The sequence below is a fragment of the Nematostella vectensis genome, chromosome 8 (assembly GCF_932526225.1).
Source record: "Nematostella vectensis chromosome 8, jaNemVect1.1, whole genome shotgun sequence".
Classification (NCBI taxonomy): domain Eukaryota; kingdom Metazoa; phylum Cnidaria; class Anthozoa; order Actiniaria; family Edwardsiidae; genus Nematostella; species Nematostella vectensis.
The window spans coordinates 1,252,669-1,264,007 of record NC_064041.1 but is presented as its reverse complement, the minus strand read 5'-3'; the positions used below and the strand labels follow the sequence as shown (position 1 = coordinate 1,264,007).

The 11,339-nt window shown below is 42.9% G+C and overlaps 1 protein-coding gene across 3 annotated transcripts in view; it reads left to right on the top strand.

Annotated features, from left to right (window-relative positions):
• Window positions 1-11,339, top strand: part of LOC5508415 (low-density lipoprotein receptor-related protein 4-like) — a 43,069-nt gene that overhangs the window by 29,981 nt on the left and 1,749 nt on the right. For all 3 annotated transcript variants that reach the window (XM_048731788.1, XM_048731790.1, XM_048731789.1), the window contains exons 12-15: window positions 3,338-4,519; window positions 4,946-4,986; window positions 5,106-5,194; window positions 6,002-6,409. In XM_048731788.1, coding sequence (XP_048587745.1) covers window positions 3,338-4,519; window positions 4,946-4,986; window positions 5,106-5,194; window positions 6,002-6,409 — 1,720 coding nt within the window. The remainder of the gene's footprint in view (window positions 1-3,337; window positions 4,520-4,945; window positions 4,987-5,105; window positions 5,195-6,001; window positions 6,410-11,339) is intronic.

Genomic DNA, 11,339 nt, shown 5'->3' with positions numbered 1-11,339 from the left:
AATAATTTCATCTCACAAGATAGTAATAACGACGATAAAAAACAAACAAATAAAAAGCAATCGCTTCTTGTTCCTAGGAAAGAATTGTGCTTATTTACTTTTATTTAAAAGGTGTTATTCGCTTGGATGATTTAAGAGAATAAAAAATACAGGTCATTTTTAAGACCTTAGCATTTTCAAGACCTTAGCATTTTCAAGACCTTGAGCGTGAGAGCGGGCCTCACGCGAAACTTCTTTCGACGGAAATGCTGAGGTTTTAGATGTTTACAGAGAACGAAGAGGATAAATAACAAGGCACATTAGAATGTGTAATTTGCCATTTTGTTTTCATAGAAGATTAGCAACTTTTGGACTATAACATCACAATTTGTGTCACCCACACTTACTCGAATTTTCTAAGTGCCACCGAAAGTAGCGTTGTCCTACTGTACACAGGCAAGGGGAAAGTTTTTTTATTTCAAAGACATCAATACATCGATAAATGTTTCCTCCATCCGAATAAAAATAGAGGGCTATTTGTTCGTCAAGGCTACATTTTCTCGCGTTATTCAAAAAAATTAAAAGCTACCCCTCATTTAGCCACTGTGTATTTGTTTAGACCCCGTTTCGGCACTTTTGCAAATATTAACTAATAATAATGCAATAATAGCATGCTTTGCAGTAAAAAGAGCTTAGAGTGACGATCGATTTATTCCTCATATCTCTATGGTTTAGATATTTGTAATCCATCGATTGCCTGTTTATGCTCTGGGAATCTCAATCTACTGAAAGACAAACAAATTTCGAGATAAGATTCTACTGTGAATTTCAATATCCTGCAAACTGGCATTTGGCTTTTGTCATACAAATTACGGCACCAATAGAGTGGTTTTCAAAAAACCCGTGTACTATTTAGTGTATTTAGTACAAATAAAAGGTAATGTCTTTGTTCTCTTTTGTTCTGGCTTGACTATTACACTTTAACAATAGCATTTTATTCCACGATATTTTGAAAACCACACCAAGATAGGGAGCACAAGTTTCATGTAATTTCCACAAAATCTCACTAATTCTATGATATATTGTGACCGCGGTGATCCTAGATACTAATATCTCAGATACTAATAAGATACTAAACAGATACTAAAAACGGTAAGGGTGGGTACTTCATAAAAAATTAATAAAAAATTAACTATTTGCCGAGTAAAATCAGCTAAAAATCGATGGACAGGCATTATAAATATGGTTTCTTAAATTATGTACAGCAGCGTCTGTAATTTTTGTGGATACTAGACTAATGTCTGAATAGAATACCTTGTCTGGTTTCTGGTTTAGACGGTTGCAAATTTCTATGCAATACACAAGGAAATAGCTATCAAATATGCATTTGTAAAACGTTTCTATGCCGATTTAGTGCTTAGTTATTGCTAAGTTTTCAAACAGCAAACGTACTTTTGTACTTTTTGGCGCCGACATAATGAATGTTGTCGACGGTGAAGACCACCCAAGTGGAAGTCACGCTTGGATCACGCGCTTGGACGTCACGCTGGCTAAATCAGCTCCAGTAACTGCTATACATCGCAACAATTATGGAGAGTTAAATATAGACTGGACTCGAATTGACCGGGATAAAATATAATCATCCAAAAGAAGGGGATTTTTTCCTTTGGAGATCTGCATAATTTTGTACCATTTTCTGATCTGTTCAAACAAAAAAAATTTCCTACCCAGCTGGTGCTATACGAACAAATCCAAATTCGTCCCCCCGTGTTTTTTATCCAGTTGTATTAAACTAGGTGTTTGTGTAGGATCGCCTTTTGAATTTTTAACCATAGTGATGATTTAAATATAAATTTAGCCTAAATCCGCTAAATAGCGCTAAAATATTTTGACGTATTTCCAGCCCTACTCTCCAATTCTATGCAGAAATTAGGTAGTTTTGATTTTTTTTTGTTATTGACAATAGCCCCCTCCCCCCTTGTTATTATTTTCTGTTAAGTATTTGTTTAGTTTCTGATTAGTATACGTTTAGTATCTAAGAAATTTTAGTATCCAAGATCACCGCGGTTATATTGTGCCTGTATGTTTAGTACAAAAATATCCTAGAGTGCAAACGAACCAATACAAAAGGCCCAAATAGTCGTGTTCATAAACCAGAAAAATAAATACAATGCATTTTGGTGCATTCTAGAGTACAAATAATATAACTGTGAAACATTAGCAAAAACTATTTTTTGTTCAACTTACAGTGAGGACAGAGAAAGCGGGCCATGCTGAACAACTTTGACCCATCAGATTCGGCTTGAACACCGTAAACATTTCGAAAAAATTAGTTTCAGCAAATCAGGTTAAGGTGCTCCCACGCTCAATCGACAGACAAAAATGGTCGACTTCGGTGTTCAAGTCGATTTTGATTGGTCAAAGTTGTTCAGCATGGCCCGCTTTCCGTGTCCTCACTGTAACTGAATTAGTCTCTTGTTAATTGGAAATCACTGAACGGCAAACGCGTGAACTCTGTATTGATTTCAATAGTGTGATCGCTGAACCGTAAACACACATGCATGCGAATAAAGCTCTTTAGAACGAGTTTATTTGCGCATATTGTAGTTTCAACTGTGTCCTGTCACTTGATTTGCGGCGTGCAGGGCGAAAAAGTCTAAACAAAGTTAATTTGCGTATTAGAGAGGTTTTCAAAATCCCGTGAAACAAAATGTAATTGTTAAAGTGTAATAGTCAAATAAGAACATAAGAGAACAAAGACATTACAGTGTATTAGTACTAAATAAACTAAATAGTATTTCACGGGTTTTTGAAAACCACTCTATAGTTAAAGAAAAGAAAAGCGCTTGCTTTTCACTGTTATGCGTTGTAACGCTTGGCTTATTGCACGTGCACACTAAATCTAGTATATTTACCATTTCTTACTAATTTTGCAAATTTTTACTAAACCTCACTATTTTGATTTAGTGTTTCACGGATATAATGTATGTACTCTGGACAATGGGGCTTTTGCATGAATGACTACGTAACATTTAGCATTTAGGCACAGGGAGCCCACTCAACTCAACGTATGGTAGCATGTGCTACATACAGTATGTCTTACTCTTTATTGCATCTATTTATGTTTGGAACACTTATTTTATACCCCTGGGTCGACTTTTTTTCAGAAATATTCGGGTTTTGCAAAAAAACGATTTCAAGACTAATGGCTTAAATTCAGAATTGACGCAATAAAGAGTAAGACATACTGTATTTGGGTGGAGTTTTCTTTTAAGACTTTTGATCTTTCAAGGAGTCCTTCGAGGATCATACATATCTGTCTTTTCTAACTAATGTGTTGTGTGTTTTTTTCCATCAGACACTCACCCATGCTCTATAAACAACGGAGGATGTACCCATCTATGTTTGGTGAAGCCTGGATCGAGTTTCAAGTGCGCATGCCCAACGAATCCCACCGCTGCCAACTGCTCGACGAATCCAATGACGACTCAGACACCATCAACGACAAAGCCTCCGACAACGACACAACCTCCGACAACAACACAACCTCCGACAACGACACAACCTCCGACAACGACACAACCTCCGACAACGACACGACAGCCGACAACAACACAACCTCCGACAACGACACGACAGCCGACAACAACACAACCTCCGACAACAACACAACCTCCGACAACGACACAACCTCCGACAACGACACAACCTCCGACAACGACACAACCTCCGACAACGAAACAACCTCCGACAACGACACAAACTCCGACAACGACACAACCTCCGACAACGACAAAACCACCGACAACGACACAACCACCGACAACGACACCACCTCCGACAACGACACCACCTCCGACAACAACACAACTTCCTACAACGACACAACCTCCGACAACAACAAAACCTCCAACAACAACACAACCTCCGACAACGACACAACCTCCGACAACGACACAACCTTCGACAACGACACAACAACAGACAACAACAAAACAACCGACAACGACACAACATCCGACAACGACACAACAACAGACAACGACACAACCTCCGACAACGACACAACAACCAACAACGACACAAACTCCGACAACGACACAACAACCAGCAACGACACAACATCCGACAACGACACAACCTCCGACAACGACACAACAACCAACAACGACACAACATCCGACAACGACGCAACCTCCGACAACGACACAACAACCAACAACGACACAACATCCGACAACGACGCAACCTCCGACAACGACACAACATCCGACAATGACACAACCACCAACAACGACGCAACCTCCGACAACGACACAACAACCGACAACGACACAACCACCGACAACGAGACAAACACAGACAACGAAAGTGCCTCCGACAACGATCAAATCATCTACGACAACACATCCTAGTGGCGTCTGCGTTCCTAACCCTTGTGCTAATGGGGCTACCTGTAGGAAAAGGACTGGGGCTAGTAAAGGCTTTATTTGTGCATGTCCTGAAGGATTCACTGGAATCAAATGTGAATTTTATTACGGTGAGTACACAAAGATAGCGTGGGCGGTTCACGTACGCAGATGATGGATGGGTGATTAGTGGAGTCAGGGAGGCAGGTAGGCCTTGGGTGAGGGAGGGAGGGAGGTTTTGGGGATGGGGAGGGAGTGCAGGGGAACGAGAGTGGGAACATAGGGCCTGTAAACATTATTAGATAGCCGAAATCACGTGAATCTTAGGGTTGCAAACACAATTATTGCTGCAGTAACGTCACGGCAGGGACTTTCTGACAAAGCAACTTTCAATCTGATTCGTAAGCGCTGAATAAGTTGCTTTTTTTTGTTATTTCGCCGCCAAAAGCCGGAGCGCGCGAGTTTACCACCCAAACGTCACGTGATCTCTTAGTGCAAGTCTCCTATTGACTCGAGTATTTCAGCTCTAATAACCAATCGTTGACTGTCATTTTCAGGTGAAGACAAAGTATCGCTTATCTTGGAAATGAGCATAAAGGTACAGGCCATAGTTATAATAAATGTTATGTGAAACAAATAAAACGAACAGTTTTATTATTTAATCGCCGTATAAGATAGACAACAGTATAATTTAACAACCTCTTTTTTTCTACACAGCAATGGAACACGCTTAAATTTCAAGAAAGTGTCGTGGTGTCATTTAATGAACTCTGCACAAAGGCGCCCTGCTCATACAAGACAAACAGGTAAAAGACAAACAGGTACAAGACAAACAGGTATCAATGAATTGTCGCGAAAGTAAAGATTTGCCGCGTATGTTTTATACTTATATAAGAGAAACAGGTATCAATGAATTGTCACGAAATTAAAGATTCGCCGCGTATGTTATATACTTATATAAGAGAAACAGGTTTCAATGAATTGTCGCGAAAGTAAAGATTTGCCGCGCATGTTTAAAGATGTGTCATTTACGAATAAGAGGGTAGTGCCAAGTTATCGGCAATTTTTAGTATGCAGACATTTGCATACAAGTAGACGTACTTAACCATGGAAGTCACTATCGTTTCAATCTATTAGCCTTTCTTACGTTGAGAGGGGGATTGGGTCGAGTTGATAAGCGAACAGCATGCTGGGACTGTTTTAGTTTTGATGTTGGGTATCTGGTGTATCTAACAACAAAGATATTCCGGGAGCAGAATTGCCAATACCTCCTAAATATTGTACTGCCGCCATTTAGTGAATACGAGTTTTAGTTCTGCGACAACGCATGACCTTCAAAGCGATATGGAGACCTGCACATCAGACCAATCAGAACGCACGTTCCATTGCACCAGAGCAATCACAGCGCACGTTCCATCTCAGCAGACCAATCAGAACGCACGTTCCATCACATCATTCAGACCAATCCAAGGAACAATGTCCCTTTTCATTACGACCTAACCCATCCCCCCCTGTCCCGCAAATCCTGGGAACAACGCGCCTGATACGAGGTACCCAGTACCCAGGTATACGTCGCGGTAAGCCATAAATACTAGTATTTTTTTTCTTGACAGCGAAAGAAAGCGACGTGACGTAAACACCTTCCGGCCATTCATCACAAGTGACGTCATCATTACCAAAGAGCCAATGCCTGCAAGCGAGTCTTTGCTTGAGGTCGAGGCTGTCGTTCTCCAGCCTTCAACCACCAATAAGAACCGTCAGCCAATACCACGTGATTCTCTATGCACAATGGTTCGGGACTCCAGGAGCCAGATCGCACGCAACTTTGGAGGGAACAGAGTTGTGTATATTAATGGTGACAAGAGCCCGACGTGTGGGCAGGAGTTAGGGGGGAGCGCAGGTGGTCGTAAGGGAGGGGAGGCTAGCGCAAGACAGACAGGCCCGAGCGGGTCTATTGCCGGGGCGGTGGTTGGAGGATTGCTGATGCTCGTCCTCGCTCTGGTGATATTCATTCTGTACAGGTAAGTTATGTCACGCAACAAATGAACATGTCACGTGTTTCATTTCAGGTTAATATAATTATATACGCATGATATATCACGTGACTTATCGCGTAAAAAGTATAAGAATTATCTATTTTTTTCTTTATGCGTCACTTGTCTAGTGTGACGTGAACAAAATGTATCAGATACCTCTCATGTAATCTCAGCTGTCCCAAATCCCGTGACAGAAATAAATACGTTAATAACGTCATATTTCATCACTTCTCCCACTAAACCAAGGGCAAAAGGGACATATATATGTTATATAAAACTTACGCACCCCTAGCCCTAGATACACTACTGGTGTTTAAACCCCCTAACCCTTCCCCCTATAACCGCAACTGGTGATTTCACCCCCTAACCCTTCCCCCTATATTCGGTACTATGGTTTAAACCCCCTAACCCTTCCCCCTATATCCGCTACTGTGGTTTAAACCCCCTAACCCTTCCCCCTATATCCGCTACTGTGGTTTAAACCCCCTAACCCTTCCCCCTATATCCGCTACTGTGGTTTAAACCCCCTAACCCGTCCCCCTATATCCGCTACTGTGGTTTAAACCCCCTAACTCCTCCCCCTGTATCCGCTCCTGTGGTTTAAACCCCCTAACCCGTCCCCCTATATCCGCTACTGTGGTTTAAACCCCCTAACCCCTCCCCCTATATCCGCTACTGTGGTTTAAACCCCTTAACCCGTCCCCCTATATCCGCTACTGTGGTTTAAACCCCCTAACCCCTCCCCCTATATCCGGTACTGGGGTTTAAACCCCCTAACCCGTCCCCCTATATCCGCTACTGGGGTTTAAACCCCCTAACCCTTCCCCCTATATCCGCTACTGGGGTTGTGCACCAGCGGGTGAGCTAAATCTAACGGATCAAATCTTCTAACATAACCTGAACGGTTTTTCTGGCAGCGCGTTGCAAAAATAGCATCCCATGAACAAAATAAAAGTACAATTCAGCAAATTTCATGTTTCTTTAAAAGCAGCCTGAAAAGCTCTGTTCCCAGTTTCCTTGCTCTACCCTTATTATCACCCTCTCTAAAAAGTCTTGATTTAATCCTTTTTTAATTCATAACAACAACGTACAACAACGTACAAGGCCGATCGGCTGTGAGGCACGTGAGCCATCGAGCCCGCGACACAACAGCGGTCCACCCACCAACACAGGTATCCCGGTCAATACATGACACATCCTCCTCCATAGCTTAACATACTACATCACATCTCACGATGTGTGTGTCCTTGTGAAACAAAACAAGGATATTAAACCTTATTTACAAACATAGTCATTTAAATTACTTGGGGTTTGTCGAACTCTCGTAGGATAGCGGCTCTCTGTAGTAAGCATAGCCGCTGACTGGATATCCTCTGGTGTTGTTAAAGTCTCTGCAACCGGCTCGCACATGGGGTTTGTGGTTGTGTGTGGAATTAGTCTTTCCATTGGAACTATGCCTACACCGGCCAGCCCCAGTGGATCTAAGGGGACTTCCCCTAGACTTCTCGTTGACGTCTGTGTCTGGTCAATGTCTCTGCGCACATGGTTACATGGTCTTCAACTTACAAACCGGTTGTCGTGTGAGGCGTAACACGATATTGGAAGAGGAATCTTTGCAGCTTCGTGGTCAAATCCTTTCCAGGCGCTCTCTCTATCCCTCCGTTTACTGTCTGCACGGTTCGCTCTGCCTTCCCATTGCTGGATGGGTGCACTGGTGCAACCGGTATGTGCTGGATGCCGTTCTTACTGAAGAATGCTGACAGTTCTTTAGAGATGAGGTTAGGACCATTGTCTGATACGACAACATCTGGAATACCGTTCCGTGCAAAGCATTCTCGCAGCTTGTCGATGGTTGCTTGAGATGTCATTGACTTCATCAGGTATGTTTCAATCCACTTGGAATACTTTTGGCCAAGGCCTTTATCCGATTGATACCTGGATGTGCAGTGGAGTTCTCGCTCGACCTGAGCTCTACCATTGGGTGGAATAATAACTCTCGCACCCCATAAGAAACAACCTGCTTGGACGCTTAACTCGTCTCTCCTCTTACGATAAGGTGTAATGGTGTAAGCGTAACAGGTACTAATGCACATGGGTGAGTACAGGATCTTTCCTAGTCCAATGGCTCTGTGGTCAAGATAGAGGGAGTCTTCTAACTCTTCGATCACCAATACCTTGTCTTCTGGTTCAGTACGCGCTTTCACAGGTAATGGCAGTCGGGACATACAGTCCGCGTTGGCATGCTGATTTCATGCTCTGTACTTTATGTGGTACTGGTATGCCCTCATCAATATGGACCATCGCTGAATCCTGGGGGATGCCATGACCGGCGTGATTATATCAAAATCTCGACAAAACACATACTTGTGGAACTTCTTTAGGCCGTAGATTACGGCGGCTTCCTTCTTGCCTAGTTTGCTGTAGTTCTTCTCAGCATCGCTTAGCGTCCAGCTTGCAAACCCCACAGGTCTTTCGGAGCCATCCTCCATGATATGGGAAAGGACTGCGCCTAGGCCATAATGGGAAGCATCACAATGGAGTACTAGTGCTCTTTGGGTATCATAGTATACCAAAAGTCTACCAAAAGTATACCAAAAGGCTGAGAGAATCATCTTTTTGGTTAAAAACGTGCCTGCTGTTCTGGTCCCCAGTGCCACTTCACCCCATACTCTAGGAGCTTGTGCAGAGGGTGAAGGACCTGGGACATTCCCTTCAAGAATCTACCGTAGTAATTCAATAGGCCTAGGTATGCCTTCAGTTTCGTGACATTCTCCGGTGTTTTGGCCTTAACTAGTGCCTCAACCTTGTCCTTGACTGGAGATACGCCCGTCTTGTCAATCTGATGCCCCAGGTATACAACCTTGTCTTGCATAAACACACACCTCTCTCTCTCAGTCTCAGTCCTGCCTTATCAAGCCTACCTAGGACTTTCTCTAAATTCTCAAGCGACTCAGCGATGCTCTTACCTGTCACGAGAATATCGCCTATATATACAGCTACCTGAGGTATTCCATGCAACAGTCCTTCTATCGCACGTTGGAAGGCCGCTGGAGGCGACTCCGTATGGCAGACGTTATACTGGAACACACCCTTCACAGTATTGATGGTTGTAAACTTCCTGCTATCTGGGTCAAGCTCTACCTGGGAATATGCATGAGAGAGATCAAGCCTATGATTCCTGCTATCAGTTCCTCCAAGGTGGGTATTGGGTACTGCTCCATCTTGGAAACCTTGTTATCAATCACCTTATAGTTTCCACAGTCTAATCTCACCGTTAGGTTTCAGCACTGGAACCATCGGCGCTGTCCAGTCTGAATGTCTGATATGCTCTAACACATCCTATTTCACGAGTCGGTCAATCTCTGCAATGACCTTGCTCTTCATAGCAAATGGGAGTGGGCGCGGTTCGCGGAAAAGTGTTTTTGCACTGGGGTCGACAACAATCTTAGCGTGCGTACCTTTCATTTTCCCCAATTCATCTCTAAAAATATCTTGGTGCCCAGTCTCTAGGGTAAAGGTTTCCTTCAAATGGTTTACACTTATCACGCTGAGCTGCTCTACTACATCCCTCCAAACAAGATAAACTCTCTTATGATTTGTAACGACAACTGGGACGGTGAATGAGTTGCCATTGTAATTGACAACAGTCTCAATAGTTCCCAGGACTTTCAATTTGTGTCCTGTAAATGAAGTTGGGTCTAACTCAGATGACTTCATTTTGTGGAAACTTGGCCGAGGTTTGGCGGTTTCTTCCGAAATCAAGGTATAGGGTGACCCTGTATCTATTTCAAACTCAGTTTGCCTCCCGTCTACTTCTAGGTGTACAGTGAGTGATTGGTGGAACTTTATTTTATGGGTTTCTTATATGATACATTTTCTCGGGACCCCCTTCACTATCTTCATCTTCATTGAAAACTTCTTCTTCAGCATGGGTAATGCTAGTCCCGGACCTGCATGCTCTTTTTGCATGGCCTTTCTTCCCGCAATTGTGGCAAATTTGATCTTTAAACCAGCATGATTGTGGGTCATGGGAGTTTCCATATCTGTAACATTCTCCCCCTGATTTGTCTCCTGACATGGGTGTCTTTTGGGACCCCTTAACCTGCCCCCTTTTGTTTTCATAGTTACCCCTCTGTCTAGTGGGGCCTCCCTTCCCTTTAGGCATCTTGGGAGCAATGCACTTAGTTTACTGAGGGCTCCTCTTGTGCAACACTTTTCTGCATTTCTCTAACATTGCGGCGTGCCGATTCATATGCCTCTGCGATCTGGAAAGCCTTATCGAATGTTAGATCTTCATCTGGTGTGGATAAAATTTTCTGTTGGATTTCTGCATTTTTTATTCCGGCAATAAATCTATCCTTCAAGGCTCGGTTTAGAAATTCTCCGAAATTACATGGAACTGCTAATCTCCTGAGTTCCGCAACATACATCATGACACTTTCATTACTTCTCCTGATTCTCGAGTTAAAGAGAAGATACGCGCTTGCTTCGGAAAGCTTCGGTTTAAAGTGATGTTTCACTGCCTTGGGAATAAACTCAAATGTTTTGTCCGCCGGTTTCTCCGGTAAACACAAACTTTTTATTATGCGGTACGCTTTTGGCCCTACGTTGGCGCACAAAAAGCTCTCTTTGAACTTGTCTTCTGTTATTTTGTTCGCGGCAAAATAATGTTCGTATATTTCTATAAACTCCGTCCAATTGTGTTCGGTCTAATCGAAAGCAAAGAGGTTGCCATACAAAGCTGCGGTCGCCATTTATGGAACAAACACCGGATTTTCGGTCTTTCTTGAGTTTCTTCGGTCCCAATTTACCACTAGCGCCTTCTTGATTTGTTTTCAGTTTTTTCCCTCGTCGCCATGTAAAAAAATCTTGATTAAATCCTTTTTTAATTCATAACAACAACGTTAAAGGCCGA